We start from the raw sequence: 27,693 nt of genomic DNA, 5'->3' as shown, positions 1-27,693 counted from the left end.
AAAGAAAAGCATGATGATGAGGTGTGGTAGTCAGCATCAGTGGTGGTGTGATGGCAGTGGTCAATGTGTAGTGCATGTTGTCAGTGCAAAACTAACCAATGTAACACAAAAAAGAGCATGGATGGATGGGTGTAAGAAAGGAGAGGGAGAGTTCTGGCTCAGCAGGTGCACTGATCAGGTGTACCAGGTTAGATAATTGTAGGCTCCGCCCAGCCAGAGACCTGCAAGAGATGAGCAACATAGAGAAGACCAAGGCTCTAACACTACTTATGAAACTATGACTGTATTGTGATCAATGTTCCCTGTAACTTTTCCTGAGTGTGAGCAAACACACAAACTCCCTGAGCGTCCCTTGGACCACTGTGAGCAACATCAGACGTGTGCACTGTGGTCACACCAGCATCACATCCATTCAAGTTACATGGTTTATTAAAAGAATCAAATTACAGCATTTACATTTCTGTTAAAACACTTTGTCAACAGGAGCCAGTTGAAGGCTGCAGTGATTTTAGTGACACTACAATGTATAAGAGTGAAGTTATTGAATATTTGTCTCTCTTTACTGTTGCAGCGGTTTTGCAAATTGCAGACGGACCCTGTTCACTCCATAGACACCAATGTTATTCCTGTAGCTTGAAAGACAGCTACTTTTGATAAAACTGGGCTTGTAGCACATTGTCTGCCTTGCAACAATGGGAAAGAGGCACCGTTTATGTTTTGACAACCTATATCTAATGAGTTATTGATGCTGGAAGTCTGAATCTGTGAATATCTTTCCAACTTTACTGAACTTGGGGCCACTACCACCTAAGTAGTGATATATTTAATTTTGAAAAAAGCATTTAGCCATACTTAAAGCTTTAAGTACTTTATTAACACGGAACTAAAAATTTAGTATTGTTTTATTATCACAGGTTCTGTCTGAAAAGAGGTGGCATCATTTTAAACAGTGAAATCAAACTAATAAAATGTAATGACCAACCAGTGAGCAATACTGGATTCTGTAAAAACATAAACAACTTTTTAAAAAAAAATCTAAATCTTATCTTAACACAGTTAATGTATTAACTTATTTTTGTGTGTATGCATGTATTTATTGATTTATTTAGTACTGTTAACATATCAGAGTTCTGAGTGAATTTTTCTTAAGATAGGCAAAGGTCATTTATTGATTACATATAGGCTCTTAAATGTTTATTAAAAACTGAAAAGCATTAAAAAAAAAAAAAACGTAGGCATTTATTGAGTCACTAAAATACTGTAGAGTACAGACCACATCAGCATGATTATAAGCATCCTCTGGTAAATTAACAACCAGATACTGATGTCTCTCACCATATGGACTTCAGGAGATGATTAGATGATGATAAACTGTGACCTACTGGTTGGGTTCTCTCTGTTCTCATGTTTCTTACATGTTTGTCCCCTGACAGCCGGGTCATAATGTTTTTTGAGCAACACACCATACTATGACGTTTTTACAATGATGGTTCTACTATGGAACCAGTTTGACATGTTCAGGTGTTCTTTGAGTGAAAACTCAGAGATTTCAGGTATCAGAAGGTGGTTCTCAACTTTCTTTGTTAACTTTCTGCTTCAACTTTAAATTAAATTTCCTTCACTAACCCCGCCCTCTGGACTTCCAGGAAGCTGTGTTCCTATTGGCTGTCCAGGTGGCTGCTTGGTGTTATCAGGAACACCTGAGCAGCTTGGTGTTATCAGGAACACCTGAGCAGCTCAGTGTCTTCCTGCTTTATTTAGCTGCAGAAAAACATTTCCTCTGTTTCTCTTCACCAGTGAACCGGGTTTGGCTCCTTTGCTTTAGTTTGTGCTTTAGGTGTTGGCTTGCAGCTTCCAGCAGTAAAATCATCTTTAATGTGTTTCTTGGTGTGTTTTAGGGCTTTGTACTGGATAGTTGTCTTGGTAAATGAGGTTCTTTAGTCACAGTTAGCACATGGTGCTAATGTGTGCAGTGATTAGTGGATTTGGTGCAGCTGAGTTGTGTCTTTATCTTGGCTGTAGTGAGTCTTCAGAGGTTTTTGGTCAGACACATTCTGTATTCTTGTTTGTGAACCAGCGTTGGTTGTCCAGAAGGTAAGAGTTCCTGTCCTGATTCTCTGTTCTCAGAGGTTCTCTGGTAGGCTGCAGGAGACTTTAGTGTTTGGGTTGTACTAGTCTGGTTTTTGTATGGTTTCATTTGGACGACTATCTTGAGGCCCCTCCATGTGGTTTAGTGAGGTTTTCTGGAACAGTTCTACAAAGCAACCTGCAGCAGACGAGACTTTGAGGGTTTTTAGGAAGTTCTGGAGACCAGACTTTAGAGCAGCAGAAACATTTGTCAGTAGTTTGAGCAGGAGAAGGTGAGCTTCAGAGTAGAAATGAGATGGAAACCTTCTTGACCCGTGTGGTGAGGTCCTGTACCAAGAGTTTGAGCAGGTTGTGAAGAGTCTGTAGTTCTTTGGTCTGAAAGCACAAGAAGAGTCAACTCATTAAAGGAGAAAACAGGAGATATTGTCGGTTCTTCTGTCGCTCTGCAGTTTCCAGTTTCCTTAGACTGAAAATCAAGTTTATATTTTAAATGATTTCCCATGTGAGCCCAAGAAGACTTCAATAAACTCCCTCCATCCCCTGGACACAACATATTTTATTACCATGTTAAATCTTTTTTTTTTTTAAAATATGTTTTTGAGTTTTAATCATAGTTTTAGCATAGTTTTTTCTCTTTGCTTGTTTATTTTTGTCATCTGTGTAAAAGGTGCTAAACAAATAAAGTTGAATTGATAAACTGAATAATTGACTAACTCATGATTGTGACAACAGAAGTATTTTCATTGTGATTTAAGGGTTTATTTCACTTTTAAGGTTGGGGTTAAAATATTGACAGAAAAAGAAGATTAAAGAAATAAACTACATAAAAAAAGCAATTAAATCAAAGGAAAAAATGTAATACAATAATTATTAAAAAGGTTTAAGAAATTTAAGATGTAATTTTCTAATTAAACATTTAATTTTTTAATTAAATGTTTTGTCTTTTTAAAGGTTTACTAATCTCATTAAATGTTTTGCATTTTTTTTTAAATGTTTAATATTCTTCTTGATTAATTGTATTTTTTAAATGTTTAATTATGGAAAATATTTTATCTGTAATTTTTAATATTTGTATTTTAAAAATTTGGTTTAGTTTCATAATGACATGTATTGTATCTTGTTGAATTATCTAATTCAATATTTTGTCTGTTCAATATAATTTAATTGTATTTAATTTTTAACTCTATTAAACAGACAAAATATTGAATTAGATAATTCAACAAGATACAATACATGTCATTATGAAATTAAACAAAATTTTTAAAATACAAGTATTAAAAATTACAGATAAAATATTTTCCATAATTAAACATTTAAAAAATACAATTAAACAAGACGAATATTAAACATTTTTAAAAAATGCAAAACATTTAATTAGATTATTAAACCTTTAAAAAGACAAAACATTTAATTAAAAAATTAAATGTTTAATTAGAAAATTACATCTTAAAGACAATAAAACTTCAAATAGGAATTAAACAGAAAATACAATGAAGCATTTAAAAAGAAAATTAAACATTAAAAGGTGGTAAAACATTTAAAAAGAAAAACCTTAAAGATTTAATCGAAACATTAAATATTGGGAAAGGAAAAAAAAACTCAAACAAGCCGATAAAACATTTGAAAAAACAAACATAAAAAAGACAAAACATTTGGAAATCAAATCAGACATTAGAAAAGAATAAAAGGTGAGAAAATAGCAAAACTAAACGTTTAAGAAGAATCAAACTAAAGACAAAACATTTGAAAAGACACCAGTTAGACTTAAGAAGATCAAATTAAACAGAAGAGACAATAAAACGATCAAAAAGAGCAAAAACAGATAAAAGTCTTAAAGCGTTTTCTAGTCTGAAATGAAAACATCAAGTTGTTTCTTCAAACATTTCCTATATGTTCTTGGTTTGATTGTGGATAGATTTACTAAGAACTCATTTCAGAAAACTGCTTTCCAGATAAAGTCTACTAGTAGTTGAAGGCATCGATCAAACTAATGTTACCTTCTGATCTCCACAAACTTTACTGTTCAGTGAAGAGAATCAAAGTTTGTTCAGGATTTCTAAAAAACCCACAGGTGAAGGTCTGAGAAGAACTCAGATGGATGATCTAAATGTGAAATCAAGACTCATGGTCACAAGTTTTAAGGCTTCTGTTAACCATAAAGTTCAAACTAACAGAGAAGTACTGAGAAACTTTTAAAATTTCAGTCCTCAGACTGTCTGAAGATTCAAACTAACAGAGAACTACTCAAGAACTTTTAAGATTTCAGTCCTCAGACTGTGGAAAGGTTCAAACTAACAGAGAACTACTCAGGAACTTAGAAGATATCAGTCCTTGGACTGTCTGAAAGTTAAATCTAACAGAGAACTACTGTGGGACTTAGAAAATTTCAGCCCTCAGACTGTGTGAAAGCTCAGGTCCTGAGGACTCGGGAGGTGTGGAGGCTTTGGAAAGTCTTGGAAATGAGGGTTCAACCCTCCAGCACAAAGGCTGAAGTCCAACCTCCTGAGAAAAACGGTCGAGTCGAGACTCAAGTTAAAAAAAAACTCAAAAACGACAAAAAATAGATGATAAATGCGCAAAAAAAAGAAGAATTAGTATCTGAGCAAGTAGCTCAGGGGGATAAGAAGAGAGACTACAGAGTGGAAGGTCGCAGGTTCAAGACCCACCACCGGCCTTTTTCTTTCTTTGTCTTTGTCAGAATTTTGAGAAAATTTAAGAAGGGTCTGGTCTTGAACCAGCGACCTGCAGCTCCACAGGCAAATCCTTAACTCACTGAGCTACAGATCAGATGAAAAGAAATAATTTCGTCGTCCCTTTGGCATCGTAGTTCCTGAAGTGACCACATGGGCGGAGCCAAGGTGGAGTCTGGGTGGAGTCAGGGTGGAGAGTAGGTGGGGACGTGGGTGGCGGCCTCCCCCCTCTACTCCCCCACCTCCCCCCACCACCCACCACACCTTCCCCCGCCCCACGAGTTCTTCGAGTCTCCACGAGTTCTTCGAGTCTCCACAGGTTTTCCCCAGTTTCTGGAGTTTCCACGAGGTCGGAGGCAGAACAAGCTGTCATGAAGAGGTGTTGAAGTCGGCCAGGATGGACTGACTTTTTACAGCGACTAGAAGGAAGACGACTAGAAGAGCAGGTCTTTAACCACCATCCATAAAATCCATGGAGTCGACTCCAGAGAAATGAAGGGAGGTCGACTTTTATCAACCTCCATCCACATGTTCAACTTCATATCTTTACTTTGACATTTTTAACACCACAAACCTTTAGTATCACACTTTATTATCATTTATTAGGACTTTCATGGAATCCACCAACAGATTTAGTTTTTGTTGACAAACTTTATTCTTGTCATCGTGGGACTGCAGTATTTAAAACTGTTCCTTCTATTTGACCTCATGTTTATTAGTTTTAGTGGAGAAAGTTATTTTAGTTGTCGATTAGTCTCTTAATAACCAAGTAATTAATTGGATTAGTCAAGAGGTTTAAATTTCTTACTTTGTCATATTTTAAATATGACAAAAAAAATATTAAAATAAAGTGTCTTGAGACAATTTGACCTGTATTTGATGTTATATAAATAAAATTGAATTCAAATTGTATGTATCTTGTCATGTTGGAGTAATTCAGCCATATATGTTGGAAAACACATTTTCTTTGTCCATTAATCTGTTGATTGTTTTCTCCAGTAATTCATTTCTTGTTTTGGTTTATAAAATGTCAAACCCAAATATATTCAGTTTACTGTCATAAAAACCAAAAAGATTTACATTCATGATGCAGGAATCAGGCAGTTTTTCACTTTTTATCTTAGTTTAGTCAGAAAAATAGTTGATAATGTAAGAATTGTTGCAGCTTGTGAGCCGTAGAAGGTTTTAATCTTTGGGGCAGAGTGTCAGAAAACATTTAGAAACCAGCATCAACAAAACACTCAACAAAGATTTGAACATCATTAAAGGGAAATCCAACTTTTGCATGACAATGTCTAATTAAAGGACATTTATTTCCAATTTAAATGTGTGATATTCATCCTCTGGAGCTTTCTCTTCACATCGTCTTCCACCTGGACTGCTTTGGTCGGGAGCATGTGCAACAAACATTTGAAAAACTGCACTTTAACATCAATGAATGACACTGAATCTTAATCAATACATAAATGAGAGTGAGTCTGGATGTGCTGCTCTGTCATTAACTCTTAAGTTTAGGGAAAGTTCAAACAAAAGAGTTCAGATAAGACTTGAGAATGAGCTTATTTTGAACAAACATCTCAGACTTTCTGAGCTTCAGCACCTCTAGCAAGATATTTTAACAACAAGCAACTCAAGAGATCCAGAAGTTGGAGAGAGTTAGCTTTAGCTGAGCCAAAGAACATGTGGGACTCTAACCTAGCAAACATTTCAGACTTTCCTCTGTGAATTCTGAGAAATAATTTACTACTTAATGAAAGAGCTACACATCTTAACTCAGTCTCAGTAAAACAGACTCTAATTCAGTGTCACCCATCCATATTAAAGTGCAGTTACCCAAAATGTTTGTTGCATGAGCTCCAACAAAACCTGTCCAGGTAGAAGGCCACTTTGACAAACAGGAAGTGGAAGATTCCAAGCAGATTTATAGAAGGGGGAACCAGACTGTACTAAGTGTGGTTGAGTATAGAGGGGTGTTTTGTGGGTTTTTAAGGCTGATAATGATTATTACTGAGACATTTGGAGTAGATATTCATTTGCAGTAAATGAAAGTATTTAAATTCTTGGAGTTAAACTTAGAAGAACACAAACTAACAGAAAACTTTGTTGATATGTTTTTGTTTTGTTTACAGATGTTAAGTTAAAGGAGTTTTATTCGTGACGTATAACCAATCAAATCACTCCAGAAGACAGAGCGACCACAGGTAGATAAATGTTCAGAGCCAAAGTAGGGCCATTTTAAAATGCATTTATTACCGTAAATGCAATGTATGTCTCTTTCCTCTGACTTGTTATTTGTACAATATACGATGTATATGATGGCGTTTTTTCATACCAAAGGCTCTACTATGATGTTTTCTAAGAGACATACGATGCTACTCTGGTTGTTCTGGCTCTGGTCTGCTGCACTCCTCTTCTGTTGTTTTCTGGATTGTACTCAGCTGCATGCCTTCGTCCACCAGGCCTCCGTTGACTCGTCCCGCCTGCCGTCTCTGGAGCTGAAGCTGGATTGGAACAGACCAAAGTACAGTCCAATCACGATGCCAGCTGCCTCTCAAAAGGCTCCTTTATCTGGCAGGTGGCGGCACTTCTTCTGAGGGGAAGCTGAGCTGGCCCAGCAGAACTTTGGAGATGAGTTCCAGTGGTTGGTGGATGTGTGGGGAGATAGAGAGGGACCTTTGAATCGTTCACAAAGGAAAACAGGGAACCCATTGGTAGTTTTAGTTTAGGGTGCTACTGTGGTGTGTTTTTGGGTTTTAAGAGGTGAACAGGAAGAGTTTTTTTTTCGTATTGATTATCTTTTACTTTGTTCCTGGTTGGAATGCCCATCAATGTCAACATGAAGTTCACTTTTAGTTCTGTTTATTTATTTTTATTTTACTAACACCCATTTGTTTTTAACCCCCTCACATGTTGTGTTGTTGTAAACTTACTCTTTCAAATAAATTCTCGTCTAACCCTCTGAAAACCAGCGTTTGGACTGTTTTTGTGTTGCTCCTCACCTACTGACAGCTGTGGACTAAAGGCTATACTGTGACGTTTTTAGAGCGACATGCTATACCATGATGTTTGTTGGGCGACACGCTATACTATAGGCTTTTTTAATTGACATATTACTGTGACTTTTTTTGTTTTAGTTTTTTTTGTTTTATTTAGGAACATATAAGAATTCGAACAGTTTTAAAAGTTACTATACTTTTACTTGTGCTTTGAAATTATTATCTATGGCATTTTTTAGATGACATATTATACTCTGATGTTTTCTTGAATTACATACTATTTTGACAATATACTGCACTATGACATTTTTTGAACCCCATATCATACATGACAATTTTAGGCAACATCCTATCATTTTGCGCTTTTTGAACCACATAATAATCTATGTTTTGTTTTTTTTCTTGCCAACATGCTGTACTATGAACTACAGGCCATACTATGTTATTCTTGAGTAAAGCATACTATACTTTGACATTTTCTGAACTACATCCTATACTATGGCGTTATACACAGAGTGCTTTGGTTACATGTTGATTTATAATCCAGATTTTTTTCTGTTTTGTTTTTTGACAGGATTACCACAGACCTGACTGTGAACACCGTCGACACCCACCTCAGGGAGACGCTGTCTAAGATCTCAAGGCTGCTTGGTCGTGGTCTTTCTGGCACGTACTCTTCCAAGATGAGCCGGGAAGTTTAACACTGATGGAATGACACAGGTCTAAGCCGACAAACTTCCACTTCCTCATCAACCCATAGTCTCTGGGAAACCTACATGGAGTAAGAAAAGTAGACAGAGAAGTAATTAAGTCTGTACACAACATATTAAAAAGAAATCATGCTAATAAATTAAGTACAAAGAACCGAATTCGCCAATATACTGGAGACCAGAGCTATTTAATTTGATAAGTATAACCTTGTTTAGTAACATTTCAATTATTTGAGAGCAGTCCTAAAGAACTACCTGTAATCCCAATCATAAAATGGGTTTGGAGGAAGAACATAGATGGTAATCTGGATATACATGAGTTAGGCTTTATAACTACTATTGGTAGTATTGGTGGTAGTAATAGCAATGTGACTAGTACTAGTAGTAGTGGTAGTACATTAACTACTACTGCTGATACTGGCACTGCTACTACAACTTGTAATACTATTACAAATGCTGATACTACTTCTACGACTCTAACAGCTGTTTATACTACTACTGCTGCTTGTACTTTTAGTATTACTACTACTGCTTGTACAACTATACTACAGCTACTATTAATCGTCTGGTATTTGGTTATCAAGCTGCTAGCTCGCCTTAGCATTTTGCTAGTGGCTAACTAGTTAGCTCTCATAGACTGGAAGCTCTTAACAAGATTTCATAATGAAAAAAGAGCCAAAAACTATTCTTACCTATGAAAAGTCATTCCAAGTTTCCTTGTCTCAATCGTACGATGCAGTGTGTAATTGTATGCAGCACAGTTAGCCGGCATACTTGTTGTTTCCGTTTTCATGCCGTCTACATCAACGGAATGCACTGAAACTTTTCCCCCACTAGCTTAGCCTCGCTGTAGCACGCAGCTCAAAGGGGCGTGTCCTATCTACTCATTCGTATCTATGAGAACAACGATGGCTGCACATCAGGACGCCTGACGTTGATTAGCTGCGTAAATACCATTATATACAGTCTATGGTAAATACGTATGTGAATCGCATCATTGGCTGCAGCAGCCAGTCACCGGTCACTCACTGACTCACATTGAAAAATAGCACAGAATGAATTGTTACGTCTTTATTTTATTTACAATTTAGGTTGGATTTTTGTTTTCTGCTCAGCGCAGATTTTTTGTGCGCGGAGACCGTGTCAAGCTTGTTTTATGCTTACCGCGTCCGCGAGGTCCGTGTGGCTCCGTGCGGAAAAATTACGTCATTTTCGCACCCACGCCCCCTCCAGCGGCCTTTCCGTGCGGAAAATTTCCGCTCCGCGCACCTCTACATTTTTCTAACCAACGCTGACGGAGCCACACGGAAAAACATGGCGGAGGGCCAGGACCTATTCGTAGCTGAAGTCTAGAAATACGTGCACTTATATGATTCATCACACAGAGATCACCGTGGTAACCGGGTTATGAACTATTCATGGTGTGAAATTAAAACTAACAGCTGAAGTGCTTTTATTCGGTAAAATGCCGTGTTGTAAGTGGTGTAAACAATGGCAAACTTCTTCTTCTCTAGTTTAGTACCAGAGTAGACCAGGTAGACATGTGTTTGAGATACACTGCCCCCTGCAGTTTGGGAGCAGATGCGCACGGAGTATAAATGCACACACGTTCTTTCGCACGGATTTCCGTGCGGCTCGTTCGTGCGGAAAGTATATTCCAGCCTTCAGCAGTGCGCAATTGCGCACACGCGCAGCTTAGAGGGAACAGTGATTGTGATTATTATTCACGATATATACTTTATGGAATTATGAATGCACAACTGACTGATGGGGAGCCCCAGATATTTATTCTAACCTTCAAATTTAATGGCTCATGGCCCCTTAACAACCCTTAAAGTGCAGAAATAGTGGTGACCACAGGATTTACTGACAATGTAAAGATGCATTGATGGCTTTGGAAAGAGACGCTGTGACTCTCTGTCCTGCAACTATTCAGGTTCTGTCAGTAGCAGAAATCCAGTTCATCTCCACAGCTCCTCATCACAGAATATTCAGAGAAAATAGAAAGGTTGTCTTTCAAACATGACAGACAATCAAAGGCACTTCATGCACAGACCTCCTCTGCCGTGCTCAGGAGCCCACAGTGACAGGAAACCCACACTTTCTGTTCAAAAACACACTGACAAGCTGCTGGAAGCTTTTTCCCTACTGTTGAACTCGACTTGCTTGTTGCTGAAAAATATCCATGAATGTCAGGATCTCAGCATCTGTTTGCCTCTTTTTACTGCAGTGACACTGGGGCTGCATGAACTCCAGCAAATAATATTACAATACAAGAAATTTGGTAGCTGGTATCAATACCACTAAAATTCTTCAGTTTGCAAGAACAATTTTAACAAAAAAACAGGGCAAAAATAAACCAATAAAATGAATGAAATGGATTTTCCCTCAATATAACCTCTTTATTGTAAAAGAACCAAAACAACAAAACTTAAAATGAAGTGCTCAGATAATAAAAAAAATGTATTACTGTTGTTTATAATAAAACTAAATTGTGCCAGTAAAGGAAAAACATGAAGCATCCTCTCCTCTTCACATTTAATCTCAAGTGAAGTGATACATGGTGTTTTTATTTGACTTAGAGCTGTCAATTCTCATTTAAGTGTCAAACAGGTGCAGCCCTCCTCCATCTCACCCACCTCCAGTCTTCATCTGAATCAGTGTCCGTGAGCTCATCAAGAGTGCTGCTCTGCATCACATCCATCTTCATCACATCCAGTTTGGTTCTTCACGCTGCTCCACCACCACCAGAGTCCAGGCTTCATCTGGTCTATGAACTCTTGTGTGCACCACCTTTCAAAAGTTTGAGGTCACTTAGAAATGTCCTTATTTTGGAAAGAAAAGCATTTTCAATGAAGATAACATTACATGAATGATAAATCCAGTGTAGACATTGTTAATGTGGTAAATGACTATTGTAGCTGGAAACAGCTGATTTTTAATGGAATATCTCCATAGAGGTACAGAGGAACATTTCCAGCAACCATCACTCCTGTGTTCTAATGCTACATTGTGTTAGCTAATGGTGTTGAAAGGCTAATTGATGCATAGAAAACCCTTGTGCAGTTATGTTAGCACATGGATAAAAGTGAGTTTTCATGGAAAACATGAAGTTCCCTGGGCGACCACACACTTTTGAACAATAGTGTATTTCCTCAACTTTTTTTTTTTCAGATGTCAAATACATTAGTTACTGACTGTTGCTTGGGTCTAATGTGCTGATGCATCATAAGACGGAGCTGCTCTGTTTCGTGGATTGTTTTACTGCACTGCCCTGATATAGGAGCACCAACAGGGAGGGTTTCTAATGATCAGCTGATTAAACACCTCACCATTGTTGATGAAGCATAATCTAAAGGCACTTTAAATATTGAAGATCTACTTTTAATCTGTGCTAATTTTTTTAATGCCATTTTCAAGCTTATTTTTCCGACAGGTATTTCCAGACTATGACCTTACATTTGTCTGAATCTTCACACGGGCTTTTAAAGTATCATTTTCACTGAAACCTTTTCCAGTGGTGTTACAAGGGTACGACTTCTTACAAAGGTAAGGCTTAAGTTGTTGTGATCCTGCATGGATTCTCATGGGAACCAAAAGAGAATTCTTTCAACTGTATCTTTTCCCACAGGTGTTCCACATGTATAGCTTCTCACCTGTGTGGACTTTCACATCACCTTTTTGAATTAAACATTTCCCATGTTTCACAAGCGAGTGGCTTCTCAGGGATGTGGATTCTGTGATGGGTCTTTAAACTGGAAATACATCTAAAGATTGTTCCACAGACCTCATGTGTTAGATGTGTTTTCCTGTGTCAGTATCCCAGTGACTCCAACATGACAGAGTTGTCTACATTGTTACTTTGACTGCTGTTTCCTTGTTGTTTCTTCTCTGGCTTCAGCTCTGCATTTCTAGCTGATCCTAACTCTACATACCTGCTTTCTTCTTAATCTGGCCTCTCACCTATAGGAACATTGTCACAGTTTGGTTCTGGTTCACTTTGGTCACTATGGTCACTTTCCTTGTAAGACGGAGTGATTATAAAGTTATCAGATTTCAGGTTCTGCATCCTCCTGGTCCAGACTGGAGTTCCTCTCCTGGTTACAGAGCTGCTGGTTGGCGAGAACTTCCTCTTCCTTAAAGTATGTTGCTATGGGAGGGCTGGAGGGATGAAGAGACACAAGAAAAGGTCACTAATAACGTAAAACACGCACATCCATTTTCCTCAGCTTGTCCAGAGGCATTTCATGGTGGCAGAGTTGGGTCAAATTTTCAGGGGCTGTTTATGTCCATTAATTATGCATTCATAAAAAACAACAAAAACAACCAATTATAGATCACTTTCGAACAACAACAAAGCTACAGAGAAAAAATAAACAAATACATAGATTTTTAAAAACTAGCCACAAGGATTGTATCACATACAATTCACCAATATACTACTCACAGGGAATCTTTACATGTTTGGGTTTTCACAGATAATATTAATGTCCATAACCATAACTTCTAGGTTTGTCAGTTTAATTAAGTAAATTTGAATCTTTCTTATCTACTGATAAGCACTTCGCCTGAACTGCTGTTGTTTTAACCGGGCTGTATGAAAAGTAGTGACCTGATTCGATTATATAACAAATAAAAAACAAAATCCTGCCATAACAGCAGAAACACATCAGTTAATATCAGTAAAAATTGTTTTATAAATAATAAAGTTGGTGAGGTCTTTGATATCTTACTCAGAGATATTTTTGATGTGACCCTTTAGTGTTATCGTCCTTATTAAACAAGATGTAAATGTCCATCAGCTTGAATACATTTAAAACACCTCATGAAGCAGGTGAGGAGCTGCAGACCATTTTTAAACTTTACTTACAAAAGGGAGCTCAGGACAGGTTTCTGCTTTCAGTCACAACGCGACCACTGATTACACGTTTTCTCAAGTCTGTCCTGACAGTACAGTGACAAAAAAAATATTGGTCCTTGTGTTTGCCAACAGTGGCAAATATGATCCATCTTTTAATGCCTGTCATCAAAGAATCACTAGAACAACCTCCATCACAGTTAGTCAAGATGCTGCTACCAGTCTGTAACCAGCAGGAAGAGGAACAGAGAGAAGAAACTACAGATCAAAGAGGAGACGGAGAGATTCAGGGAGGAGCTGAGCTGTTACTGAACTATAGAAGAAACACAAACTTCCACATTAGAACCATCAGCTGTGAACAACTCACTGCAGATAACATCAGATAGTTTCATCTGCTGATTTAAACCCTGTTGGACACATGGAACATTGGCTGTGGATAATTATTGCTGCTCTTTTCTTTGGTAAGACAGAAAGATCAAGAAAAGTTCATTATAGCTGCCGATTCATCTGTTCTGGCAGAAACAACAAATTAACCCGTAGTTTCTGCCTTGTTCATCTTTTTCCAGCTCACAAAATTTCTAGCAGGAACATTAACTGTGCATCTGTCAACCATATATGAACAGATTCTGAACAATATCAAGGCTACAGAGACTAAACAAAATATAAGTACATCTATGTAATAAAGGTTAATAAAATCTAATTTCTTCATGTTCATGCTGTCGACTACCTGTACTGGTACCAGCAGAAGTCCAGCTCATTTGTATAGCGTTTCTAATCACCATTTCATTGCTTTACAGCTGCTGATTGTTCTCCTTTAATCAATCATCTTTATTAATCCATGTCTTCCTTTGCATATTGTGTTCTTCTCCAGAGTGTAAAGGAGAAGACAAAGTGATGCAGCCATCAGGAGATGTAATTGCTGCTGAAGGAGACACAGTTACACTGGATTGTACTTTTGAGACCAGCGACAGAAATCCCTATTTGTTTTGGTATAAACAAGAATTAAATGATTACCCAAAGTACATGCTGAAGAAATTAGGCTCTGGACCACCATATAAAGCTCCAGACTTCGAGGACGACAGATTTCATACAGAAATCCAGGATAAATCAGTTCCTCTGAAGATCCAGAAGCTTCAGCTGTCAGACTCTGCTGTGTACTACTGTGCTCTGAGGCCCACAGTGACAGGAAACAGCAAAACTCTGTACAAAAACCTTTGGAGCAAAGACAACAGAAAACTCCACAACATCCACTAGAGGGAGACACACTCTGGTAAAGCTCTGATTTGTGACTTGTTGGACTGATGACAAAGACAACAGAGAAATCAATCAATCAAACTTTATTTATGTAGCCCTTTACAACAGCACAAAGGGTGACCAAAGCACTTCACAGTGAAAACGAGAATAACCTGAAAACAATACAGTAAAATCAAACAGAGACACCAATAAAATATACAATAAAACAATAATAAACAACAATAAAACAACACTAAAGCATCTAAAAGTTAGCACATGAAATCGAAACAAAATGTCACCATGCATCTAGGTATTAAAAGCCATTTTAAGCTGAAAGGTTTTGAGCTTTGCTTTAAAAAGACCCAGGTCAGTGATGGTGCACATATCAGAGGGGAGAACGCCTGGTCACCCCAGTGTTTCCATTTTGATTTATACTTAATGCATCTCATATGGCGAGGGTCACACTTGATTTCAAAGGTAGAGAGGGAACCACAATTATTGTTAAAAAAATTGTTATAGAGAAGTTGACACGGAATGTGCATCTCCGAAGGGGAGAACACTGCTGTAGTCTAAGAATTTAAGTCAGCTGTCCTGCGGCTTATACACACTGTGGGTTTATTATTGCATACTTACAATTTAAAAAAAGATATGGATTAATGCTAATTAATACAGTAGCTCATAAAAATAAATGTAACATAGAGAATCGGGAACTCTGAACTACGGGAGCCCAGCGGGAAGGCGTTGGTGGCGGATGTTGATGAGAAAATCGATTTTCATTAAAATAAACCGACATTAAGTACAAAGTCGAATTTATCGATAAAATCGATTTATCGCCCAGCCCTAATAGATAGATAGATATCTTCTATATGTATCTATGGGGCCACATACCTGCTGTGTGTTGTGTTATCTGTGGTTTCCAGATGTTATCCAGCAGTCTGCGCTGACGATCGATCTCCTCCTCGTACTGGACGATGGTTTTCTCAAACTCTGTGAATATTTCTTCAGCAGCAGCAGTTAGTCGCTGGTTGATCAACTCTCTCAGATTCTGGACTGAACTCATCTTTACTTCAACTAATAAACTATTCACCTGAGATGAGACAAAACAACTGTCTGTAAAAACTTCCGCACATCAGGAAAACTCACACTGCTTGAACTGTTCATTGGCGCCGAGTGTCACACTAAAGCTCCGGCAGAAACAGCGAGGTAACTTTTGTTCCGCCTTGGTCATCGCTTCCACTTCTCTCTATGAACATCCTGGGTATGGAACAGTTAAACCATCCACCAGCAGTCATTCAGTCAATGGGGGTCATACAGGACCCTCCTCATCTGCTGTCAGGAGGTATTTGGTTAGTTTGGATCTGAAATCACATTTGGTAACAAATACAAGAAGCAGAACCTTCAGTCTGACCAACAGTTAGAAACTCCTTCTGGTGCTGGATTCATTGTCTTGGTACATGTTTTCAAGAGTTCATGTGGACTTATGAGACTAATGGAGATGATTTTCTATGCCTGACATGATAATTTCTCTTTAAATAATCATGGCTTTATTAATTTGGCACCTTTCAAAAGCACAGTCTCAAAAAGCTGCACAAAGTAGACACTAAAATACAACAGATGAAAATGGAGAAATCAACAAATATATAAATAACCAAATAAATAACAACAAGAAAACCAACTGAGAGAAGACCTCATGATAAAAAAAAAGTTTTCAGTAATGTTTGAACAGAAAACTCTGATGCTTTAATTCTGATATTGTCTTGAAGGGATTTACACAGATGATGATAATGATGATGATGATGATGATGATGATGATGATGATGATGATGATGATGATGATGATGATGATGATGAGTGCATCATCAGTGTCATTTCTGAAGCCTCCATCAGCCTGAATGGAAACAGAGCACAGCCAGAGGAGGAGCTACACAACTGAATATGAAAGGCTTCATGTTGGAGCTGAAGAGCTGCTGTGTTCTCTCTGTTGTTCATTCAGTACAAGTGAAAATAATGTTTCTGCTTCTCATCTGGATGATGATCGTCTCCTTTCAAACTGGTAAGTCATCAAAAGATGGAGGAGACACACATGGAAAACATTTAGATGCTGTTTGAGTTGATTCAGTTTTTTTGCAACAAAACTCATGGTGAAATCTATATTTGTTGTTTTCAGGATCCTCTGAGGATGTTCTGACTCCATTTAAAGATGTATTGATGGCTTTGGAAGGAGACTCTGTAACTCTCTCCTGCAACTATTCAGGCTCTACAAACTACCTCTACTGGTACCAACAGAAGTCCAGTTCATCTCCACAGCTTCTCATGACAGCATATTCAGAGAAAACAGAAAAGTTATCTGTAAGACACGATGCACAATCAAAGGAGCTTCATCTGAACATCTCCTCTGCTGCAGTGTCAGACTCTGCTGTGTACTACTGTGCTCTGGAGCCCACAGTGACAGGAAACAGTAAAACTCTGTACAAAAACCTTTGGAGCAAAGACAACAGAAAACTCCACAACATCCACTAGATCTTTCTTTTAAGGTCCCTCTGTACCCTCCTCAGGTCTTCTCTATCACCAGACTTAAAGGTCCTCCTTTTCTCCAGCAGCAAGGCTCTCAGCTCAGGAGTCACCCATGGCTTATTGTTTGAGAAACACTCCTAAAACACTTTATGACTCATCTGATGACACAACACTGGAAACAGGACTCAACCTTTCAATGTTAAACTGCACTCAATCCACAAGTCTGAACTAATCACTGACCAAACTGGGGTCACTTTGTATTTCTACATGTTGCTCTATTTACACAATAGAACCATCACACTGCAGCCTCCTACTGAGAATCTGTTCAGAGGAGCACAAGTCAGAATGGTGTCCTGTTTCAATGATTGTATGAACTCTTTGTGATCATAGTCATCTTTGGCACTTTAATGCAGTAATTGTTGGATTCTGCTTTGTTTGTGTAAAACACCAGTTTTCTCAAAGAACAATAATGTAGATGTTAATCTGCATCTGGATTGAACTCTGACACTGGCTGGTTTCTCTGAGGAAAACAGAAGATCTCACCAACTGAATTCAACTTTGGCAGGAAAGAAAACACAATTTGTGTTTTTCTCTGGCTCCGCCCACCAAGGTTCAGTTTAACCAATGAGATTATTTCTGTGTGCAGAACTTAAAGCACAGTGAACTTGATGTGGAGGAGAAGAACTGCTGAGTTTTTTCTTTGTGCTGCAGTGAACAAAAGTGTTCATCTGCTGTCTGACTGCAACAACAGAAAACATGTTAATTTACCTGCTGTACATTTTCTTTAACTTCATAGGTGAGTGTTAGAGCAGAGAGAAAATCTAGGAATGACTGTGTTTTGTCTGATTTTGTGGATGTTGTTATTTTTTAAATGAATCCCATTCTTATCACATGTAAAACATAAAATAAAGAACCTCTTTTTAGTCTCTGGATGTTTAAATCTCCTGCAGTCTAACTGACATAAATGATTTATTTGATTTTGCAGCGATGGGTTCCATGAACACCATAAAACAGGAAAGTACTGAACAAGTTGTTGCAGAGGGAAGAAACATCAAGCTGACCTGTGAATATGATGGTTCTATCTACAATATCCAGTGGTACCGACAGTTCCAGAGATCCAGACCAGAGTTCCTGCTCTCCATCACAGAGGGAGGATCCATTCATCCAACTCTTTCAGACTTCTCAGCTCACATTGACAAAACACAAAAACATGTAGATCTGGAGATCATCTCTGCTGCAGTGACAGATTCTGCTGTGTACTACTGTGCTGTGATGCCCACAGTGACAGGAAACAACAAAACTCTGTACAAAAACCTTTGGATCAACAGAAAACTCCACAACATCCACTAGAGGGAGACACCCTCTGTTACGCTCACACTTTTTTGTGCCATGCTGGTTGTGTTGCACCAACAGGGAGAGTTTCCTGTGACCAGCTGGTTATAGACCTCACTATCAGAACATTAAAAGTCATAGATCTACTTTTAAACAGTACTAATTGTTCCATATTTAATACAGAGTAGTTCCCAGATGTTTCACGACTACAGCGTCTCATCTGCATGGATTCTAATGTGGACTTTCAAATTGCAACATAAAGTGAACTTTTTCCCACGTCGCCCAAGAATATGATTTCACATCTATAGTAATAATAACAACAATAATAACAATAATACATTTTATTTGTAAGCACCTTCCTTGACACCCAAGGACACTTTAAAAAGAAAAACAAATACAACAGAACAGGTAAAAACTACATATACAGGAAAAGAGCATTTATAGAGGGTAGGCAATCTTGAACAGGTGAGTCTGGTTTTGAAAAGAGACAGAGAGTGAATGTACCGGATGTCTGGTGGGAGTGAGTGCCAGAGTTTGTGAGCAGATTGGCTGAAAGCATGTGTGTGTCTGGGCTGCACAGTGGCTTTGGTAGCACTTTCACCTTGCAGCAAGAAGATCCCCGGTTCACTTCCTGGCCTGAGCCGGGGATCACACACAGTCACACTGTAACTGGTTGGTTCAAAGCCCCTCCACTCTGCATTGTGTAATTTTTTATATAAAGAAGTCAGAAGGCTGAGACGTCTTCTTTGTGCCGTTTATTCTGGTAAATGTAAGAAAACCTCTGCTCAGCGGGCTCGGGCACCTCGTGTACGCGCCTCAGGAACTGACAGTCAATTTACACAATTGTACAGTATTAAAACAAGGTAATAACACAGAGTATGTACCTGGTAAATGGAAGAAAACCTCTGGTCTGTGGGCTCAGGCATCTCATGCACAGTACACTAACAACTAAAAACATTCAATATATGTCAACACACTCCAACCAACATATGGATAGATCATAGTGTACATACGATCTTAAAACAAACAAAAGGACAACAAGAAAGAAACCATTTATGAGCCTGTCTGTGCTCTCTAACCTGCATCGTGTACGCCTCTCACGAACTGACAGTGTGGCACCAACACCAGTTACACACTACAGCTTCAGAGAGGGTGCTATTGAGCCAACAACAATAAATACAACCCAAATTACAGCAAGTGGAATGATTTATCACATACACTGTTACACATGCATGTTCTCCCTGTGCATTAACTAGGTTTTCACTGGGTTCTCCTGCTTCCTCCCACAGTCCTAAACATGCTGAGGTATATTGGTGATTCTAAACTGTCCATAGGGGTGGATGGGAGTGTGCTTGTTTGTCTCTATGTGTAGCCCTTTGATAGATTGTCTTCACCCTACGTCAACTGGGAAATGATTCACTCAACCCCTTGAGCCTAATGGGGATTAAGTGGTGTATAGATAATGATTGGATAGATCTGTGTTTCCACATGTTACAAACATTACAGTTTCTCAGCTGTGTGGACTGCTGTATGACTTCTAAATGCTGAAGGGTCACTAAATCTTTCCCCCCGTGTTACAAAGGTTGGGTTTCTCATCTGTGTGGATTCTCATGTGGACTTTCAAATTACTATTTTGAATGAAGTTTTGTCCACAAATCTTACAAGGATGCGGCTTCTCACCCGTGTGAACCATCATGTGGACTTTAAAATTACCACAAGGAGTGAAATTTTTCTCAGATTTTACAAGAATAGATTCTCATCTTTGTGAATTGCTCTATGTCTTTGGAATCTCGCAAGGCCATAAAACCTTTGTCCACAGACTTTACAAAGGTACAGCTTCTCATCTGTGTGAGTTCTCATGTGAACAATCATATGGTGACGTTGAGTGAAACTTTTCCCACATTTCTCACAAGCAAATGGCCTCTCACCTGTGTGGCTTCTGTAATGTGTCTTTAAAGCGGACTTATATTTAAAGGATTTTCCGCAGACATCACATGTTTGAGTCTTTTTCCTTGTGTCAGCATCACAGTGAATCCGTGACATAGAAGAGCTGTCAACATTGTTACTGTGACTGCTGTTTCTGTCTTGTGTCTTCAGCACCAAATTCTTAGTTGAGCCAGAGTCTGGATGTTTGCTTCCTTCCTGGTCTGGGCAGAAACCAAACTGCTCTCCCCCCTGATCGCTGAAGAGTTCCTGTTCCTCTTTAATCTGTGGAGGTTCTAAATTGTCCGGGTCCATACTGATGCAGAGTTTCTCCTGTGCTTCTTTCATCTGCAGAGGCTCTGGATCCTTCTGATCCAAACAGAAGCTCCTCTCCCGTTTACAGTACAGATGGTCAGTGAAAACCTCCTGCTCCTGATAAATATGTTGCTGTTGAAGGTCTGGAGGGAAAAACAAACACAAGAAAACAGTCAGTCACACCGACGTTGAGGCTAAACCCACAAGTTTGAACTATTAGCAAAGTGTAAAAATGAGAAAAATGATCTGCGTGCACCAGAGTGAGAGTGACTTCTGAGTTTAACCTCTTCTTCACAAAGCTCACTATACAAAACATTCAGGCAGCAGCTTCTTAGTTTTAGACCCTGCTGATAGTTACACTTGTCAGCTGTGACATAATACAGCTGATTGCACTCAGTGATGGTTATTTAAAAGGCATAACAACCGTTACTCTGGAACTTTGCTGTTAAATCAGAGAGGACTGAATGTTTCTGTAGTTCCAATTAGTCCAACAGAATGAGATGTCTTCTCTGTTCAAAGCATCAGCTGATCACGTCAGTTTCAGCAGAAAGAATCTCAGAATTAAAATGTTCTTCAGATCATACAACTGTTTCCAAAAAAAATCGAGACACTGTAAAATATAAATATAAACGGAATGTGAATATTAGCAAATTATTTAAACCATGTATTTGTATAAAATAGGAAATAAACAACATATTAAATCTAAAGAAAACAAGAAATTTACATTTTTGACTAACATTTCCTAATTTTAAAAGTAATGCCAGAAGAATGTTTCAGAAAACACATATCTGTGAACTGTGTGGAGGACATGGATGGGGTAAAAATAGCAACAATCATTAGCCTACTGGAAATGCACTGAAATATGTCAGACAAATGTCAATCTGTTGAAAACCAAAGATGGACTGACAGACACAAGTTTGAAAGTTGTCTATACCATCTGTTCTACTAAATCTGAATATGCTGAAAGCAGCAGAAGTCAGGAAGGAAAGCCAGTTCGGATCAGAGTATGAACAGCTCAGCTATTGGTAACATTACAGGTGCATCTCCTAACAAGCACAGGAGGACAGACTTTAAGCTACATCTGATTTTAAAAGCCCTGGAGGATTGATAAATATTATGAACGAAAAAAGCCAACAAGAAAAAAAGACTTTTCCAAAGTACACCAGTCATCGCACATCAGTGAACCTAAAGGAAACATTAGTGTGGTTGAAGAATTTAAGTTGGTTTACCCTGAGACTTAAACACACTCTGTCCAGACTGCTGTCTGTCCCAACTGGTGCAGAGTTCTTCCTTTTTCTCTCTCTTCTGTGGAGGCTCTGGTGCCTCCTGATCCAGATTGGTGCAGAGTTCTTCCTGTTCCTCTTTAATCTGTGGAGGTTCTAAATTGTCCTGGTCCAGACTGATGCAGAGTTCCTCCTGTGCTTCTTTCATCTGCAGAGGCTCTGGATCCTTCTGATCCAAACAGAAGTTCCTCTCTTGGTTAGGGAGTAGGTGGTCAATGAAAACCTCCTGCTCCTGATAAATATCTTGCTGTTGAAGGTCTGGAAGGAAAAATGTACACAAGAAAAAAGTCAGTCACACCTATGTGAGGTTGAGCATAAACATACAGTTTGAACCATTAGCAAAGTGTAAAAATGAGAAAAATTATCTGCGTGCACCAGAGTGAGAGTGACTTCTGAGTTTAACCTCTTCTTCACAAAGCTCACTATACAAAACATTCAGGCAGCAGCTTCCTAGTTTTAGACCCTGCTGATAGTTACACTTGTCAGCTGTGACATAATACAGCTGATTGCACTCAGTGATGATTATTTAAAAGGCATAACAACCGTTACTCTGTAATATTGCTGTAAAATCAGAGAGGACTGAATGTTTCTGTAGTTCCAATTTGTCCAACAGAATGAGATGTCTTCTCTGTTCAAAGCATCAGCTGATCACGTCAGTTTCAGCAGAAAGAATCTCAGAATTAAAATGTTCTTCAGATCATACAACCCTGTTTCCAAAAAAAGTCGAGACACTGTAAAATATAAACGGAATGTGAATATTAGCAAATTATTCAAACCATGTATTTGTATAAAATAGGAAATAAACAACATATCAAATCTAAAGAAAACAAGAAATTTAGACTTTTGAAAAAAAAAAGAAGAATAGAAGAATTTAAGTTGGTTTACCCTGAGACTTAAACACACTGTGGGTTTAATACTACATGTTCAGGAAATAGATGCATTCATGTCATTTATTACAGTTACTCCTACAAATAAATGTCACATAGAGCTGATTAGGATCCTACATGAATCATATACATTAGTTAGTTCAGTCAGAGTGTTACAGTTTTACATACCTATTCTGTGTAACTTTATTTGGAGATTCTGGGTGATATTAAATAGTCTGCGCTGACGATTGATCTCTTTCTCATAATGGCCAGTTGTGTTTTCAGAGACACAGAATTTTTCTCTTGATAATTCTTCACATTTGGATTTGCACTGAACTAGCATAAAGCTATCTGCCTTCTGATTCCTGTCTGCTGCTGCTGTCTGTCCAGACTGCTGTCTGTCCAGACTGTTGCAGAGTTCTTCCTCTTCTTCTCTCATCTGTGGAGGCTCTGTGTCCTCCTGGTCCAGATTGGTGGGGAGTTCCTCTTGCTCCTCTTTAATCTGTAGAGTCTCTGGGTTCTCCTGGTCCACACTGGAGTTCCTCTCCTGGATACAGACATTCTGCTCAGTGGGAACCTCCTCCTCCTTACAGATCTGTTGCTGTGGGAGTTCTGGATGGACAAAGGGACACAAGAAAAATGTTACTAATGTGATGCTAGTTAAACATGCACTTCCATCTATCGATGTTCTTCGACATCCAGATTCTGTTTTGTGGTAGCAACAGTCTAAGCAGGGAATATCACACATCTGTCCATCCAGAAGTGTGACTGTTACACGATGATGACGGCCTGAATTAGTTAAATCACTGATGAGGGCTGAACAATTTACCTGTTTCTTATCGAAATCGCAATAAGAAAAAATTACAAAGGTTACAATTCAGGACATGTGAGGTAAGGTTACTAAATAACAAGATGGATACTGTTGTTTAGTTTTATTGTGAAGGGGTGGTATTTTAAGTGGCTGTCTCTGCCCACTGATTGCTTTATACTATGTGGTTCATCAGACCAAAGCAGTCTCATTATTAAACAGACACACATATTTGCAGCACATCTGACCCAAGTTTAGACTTTGAGTTTATAGTTTTACAAATTCATGTGTCCACCTTGTGTGATGGTCACATAAATGATAGTGTTTTATGCAGTAATGCTACATTAGATGTGGTAATTTTTTGAACACACAGAATATTGATTTGGAGCTTGACTTCTATAAAATGTCACGAATCAAACTGGAATATTGATCAGAACATTTGTAATTTGATTTACCCCAAAATTGTTTCGTTGTTTGTTCACTCACATTTCTTTATATTTCACAGAGATCCCTAATTCAGTCAGTTTTGCGTTTTATACAAACAGTGTTTAATGTTAAATGTTTCTGCTCTTCAAAACAGATTCATTCATGTTGTTTCTGTCTGAACAATAACTGCAGCTGTAATTTCTGTCTGCAGCTAATAAATAAATGTAACCCAGAGCTTGATTAGCATCTTACAGGAGTCTTATTTATCAATGAGTTCATTCAGACCATCACAGTTCTACAAACCTGCTGTGTGTTGTGTTATCTGTGGTTTCCAGATGTTATCCAGCAGTCTGCGCTGACGATCGAGCTCCTCCTCGTACTGGACGATGGTTTTCTCAAACTCTGTGAATATTTCTTCAGCAGCAGCAGTTAGTCGCTGGTTGATCAACTCTCTCAGATTCTGGACTGAACTCATCGTTACTTCATCTCATCAAATATTCATCTGAGATGAGACAAAACAACCGTCTGTAAAAACTTCCAGACATCAGGAAAACTCACGCTGCTGAGACTTTTCTTTGTTTACTTCCGCCTGGTGTCACACTGTGAAGCTCCGGCAGAAACAGCGAATTGAGAGAGAGAGAGAGAGAGAGAGAGATCTCTGCAGATAGATAGATAGATAGATAGATAGATAGATAGATAGATAGATAGATAGATAGATAGATAGATAGATAGATAGATAGATAGATAGATAGATAGATAGATAGATAGATAGATAGATAGATCCATGACTGATTTAATGCTGATGATAGTTCTGAGTGGTTCTCAGCCCTCCTTTACTTTTGGAAGACCAAATCCAAACATAGTGCGGTTTCTCCAGAGTAAAGCTGGTTAAAAGATGGACGGTCAGCTTGTGCCTCCTTTTCCAGCTGTTGTAGGCAGTTTACTTATTTACTTTACTAACTCCTTGTGGGATCTTACCTCAGATATCATCAGTGATGATGTTGCTGCTGTACTTTCATGGATTGTTGGTTGGAAGGAGGTATTTGACCACTAAAAATTCCCCAAATAACAAAAGTTGCTTCGACCTCTGCTAGATCGTTGTTTCTCATGGATGTGATGAGGTCCACTACTGGTTGTGTGGTTGTGTCAAAGCTGAATCCTTCAGCTATGGTATTGTTTCACTGGTTTGTTCAGAATGTATCTGTCATAATAGAGCTTTAAAACTGTCTGCAACAATGTCTTAAAACTTCAAATGGTGTTTATCTTTTTAACATTTGTGTTCAGCCCTCTGACAACAAGGGAGGAACATGTTGAGGGAGGAGCAACACTGTCAAAGAGCAGAACAGAAAATGCTCACTGCATTGCTTGCCAACAATGAAGAAATGATCCATCTTTTAACTCATGTCATCAAAGAATCACTAGAACGACCTCGTCACATGTGATGGAAGATGCTGCTACCAGTCTGTAACCAGTTCAACAAGTTCAGATGAAGCCTTCAGGTGTTTTCCCAGCAGCTTCTTACACTCCAGTGACATGAGAGGAGGAACATGTTGAGGGAGGAGCAACACTGTCAAAGAGCAGAACAGAAAAGGACTCCCACTGTCACATACATTCAGTATGGAAACCAAACATAACAGATAGTGTGGAAGATGCTGTCACTGCATTGCTGTGTCATGTTTCCTTTGTTTGTGATCACACTGAAAGGTAGGTTAAAGTAAGAAGAAGAAATGCCTCTAAAGGATCTGCTTGCTGGAAAAGAAAGTCCCACTTTAATATGGTTTTAACATCAGTTATCTCTTCCTTTAGGTGTCAACTGTCAACAACTGACTGCAGTGAAGGATGAAGAGACCAGTTTAGAAGGAAGCACTGTGACTCTGACCTACAAATACTCTAAACAAGCTACTGGTAGTGATCAGTTTTACTGGTATCGACAACATGCAGGAAAACCTCCAGAGTTCCTCATCTATCATTTGAGATCGCAAAATGAAACATCAGCTGGACTGTCTGTTACTGTGAGTGATGATAAAAACCAAATCAGTATGAAGATCTCCTCTGCTGCAGTGTCAGACTCTGCTGTGTACTACTGTGCTGTGAGGCCCACAGTGACAGGAAACAGCAAAACTCTGTACAAAAACCTTTGGAGCAAAGACAACAGAAAACTCCACAACATCCACTAGAGGGAGACACACTCTGTTAAAGCTCTGATTTGTTTGTCTTCATTCTGGATTTTCTGTACAGCTAGAAATAAACTGAAGTGAAATGGATCAGTAAAATCAATAATTTCACATGTAATATATGAAAGCAATACAAGGCATATTTATCCATGAAGACAAACAAAACTTACTAGACAAGCTCCAAGCATGTTTTAATTACACAAAACGGCCCAGATGATCTGTACTTACTGTGTTTGGTGTTAACATGTCAGAAGCAAACTATCTAACCACATAGTTCCTGTTTTCCTCCAGTTTACTGTGAGGAACCTTGGAGTGATTGTTGACCAGTATTTGTTCTTTTTGTGAAAATTAAGAACATTCAGTGTCAGAGTCATGCTGAAAAACTAGTTTACGTATTTGTGACTCCAAGGCTTAACTATTATATGTCATTAGTAAATGAAACAACATCAATACAGTAAAAAACTTCGTTTCACTTTGTCACAGAGAAAAATCAGATCTGGAATTAAAACCAGAGACTCATCTGGTGAGAAAATTCATCACAGTTATGACAAGAAACATCAACTTCCTGCTTCATCTGCAGTGTTTTCATGTGAAAGTTGACAACTTTATCTTAACCTGATTTTGTGACTCAAACACAGTTAGAATCTCTGTGCAGGAAACAGCTGTGGCTGTTTGACAACACAAAGGCGTTTCTCTAAACATTCATTCAGGTGAATTTTCAGCAGATTCTTCCTTCAGTCTGACCTTTTTAGATGATGATGATGATGATGATGATGATGATGATGATGATGTAGGATCCACCAACCATTATCAACAGTGAAACAGAACCAGGACAGGGTTTTGTTTATTCCCCGACCTATAGCTCTGGAGTCCTAACACCTCTGCAGCCACAGGATGGAGACGGGCTCCCCCTTTGATCAGCGAGGCAAGAAGGACACCAGGACACCACACCAGATGTAGAACATGTCTAGCACGAGGGTGCAAAGCATTGAGTCAGCAGGAAGCGAGCACGAGATCAGACTTTAAAGGATTCCTCTATACAGACTGCCAGGATGTATTTTGGACCTGTCTCCAACCAAGAGGCTGGGTTAAACCCCCAGTCACTACCTGGCCTCCAAGGAACCAAATTGCTACCAATCAACATTTTGATTGATTCATGAGCCATTGAAGGGGGGCTCAGAAACCTAGATGACAACTTCAAAGACATTCCATTCACTGACAAAGGATCTCTGAACTCACACCAGAACCAACAAAGACAATCATCCCACAATTCTGGACTAAACTCCTTTTTATGTACAGCCATTTCACAGAACAAGTGAACTTTTCAATAACTTCATGGTCAATCCACATCTTGTCTTGCCTTTAATCTTTTATTCCTCCTGATTAGTATCAATATGATAATTCATAATGTCTGCCATTCACATGATCATATTTGGTATCATTCTGATCCACTTTTGGTCAGTAATGCGCCTCGATA

At 38.6% G+C, this 27,693-nt stretch overlaps 1 protein-coding gene and 1 long non-coding RNA gene across 7 annotated transcripts; both read right to left on the bottom strand.

Annotated features, from left to right (window-relative positions):
* Positions 1-411: 411 nt before the first annotated feature.
* On the bottom strand, positions 412-15,738 carry LOC129349847 (uncharacterized). 6 transcript variants are annotated; one of them, XR_008603002.1, is made up of 5 exons: positions 15,464-15,738; positions 9,177-12,645; positions 8,389-8,546; positions 7,147-7,451; positions 412-2,463 (listed from the first exon to the last, which is right to left on the bottom strand). It is a non-coding gene; the product is annotated as an uncharacterized LOC129349847 (long non-coding RNA). The 6 variants fall into 6 exon arrangements; XR_008603000.1 differs by lacking the exon at positions 7,147-7,451 and having other exon boundaries at positions 9,177-11,277; positions 12,448-12,645; XR_008602997.1 differs by lacking the exon at positions 7,147-7,451.
* A 3,009-nt stretch (positions 15,739-18,747) lies between these two features.
* LOC111585921 (zinc finger protein 853-like) lies at positions 18,748-24,625 on the bottom strand. The gene is made up of 4 exons (XM_023295565.3): positions 24,346-24,625; positions 22,998-23,420; positions 21,889-22,200; positions 18,748-20,802 (listed from the first exon to the last, which is right to left on the bottom strand). Exons 1-4 carry the CDS (start codon positions 24,515-24,517, stop codon positions 20,162-20,164), a joined length of 1,548 nt encoding a protein of 515 aa, XP_023151333.2. The 5' UTR covers positions 24,518-24,625; the 3' UTR covers positions 18,748-20,161.
* Positions 24,626-27,693: the final 3,068 nt, after the last annotated feature.

This window comes from Amphiprion ocellaris, chromosome 10, assembly GCF_022539595.1.
Source record: "Amphiprion ocellaris isolate individual 3 ecotype Okinawa chromosome 10, ASM2253959v1, whole genome shotgun sequence".
Taxonomy (NCBI): domain Eukaryota; kingdom Metazoa; phylum Chordata; class Actinopteri; family Pomacentridae; genus Amphiprion; species Amphiprion ocellaris.
The sequence above is the reverse complement of the archived record's forward strand: the minus strand, read 5'-3'. Positions and strand labels throughout refer to the sequence as shown.

What these genes read in the sequence shown, in the direction of transcription:
- LOC111585921 (XM_023295565.3), bottom strand. Translation starts at nt 24,517, where the DNA reads ATGAGTTCAGTCCAGAATCTGAGAGAGTTGATCAACCAGCGACTAACT. An exon ending in GATAACACAACACACAGCAG is followed by an intron (nt 23,421 to 24,345) that starts GTTTGTAGAACT and finishes TTGTCCATCCAG; the next exon opens with AACTCCCACAGCAACAGATC. An exon ending in GAGTGTGTTTAAGTCTCAGG is followed by an intron (nt 20,803 to 21,888) that starts GTAAACCAACTT and finishes TTTTCCCTCCAG; the next exon opens with ACCTTCAACAGCAACATATT.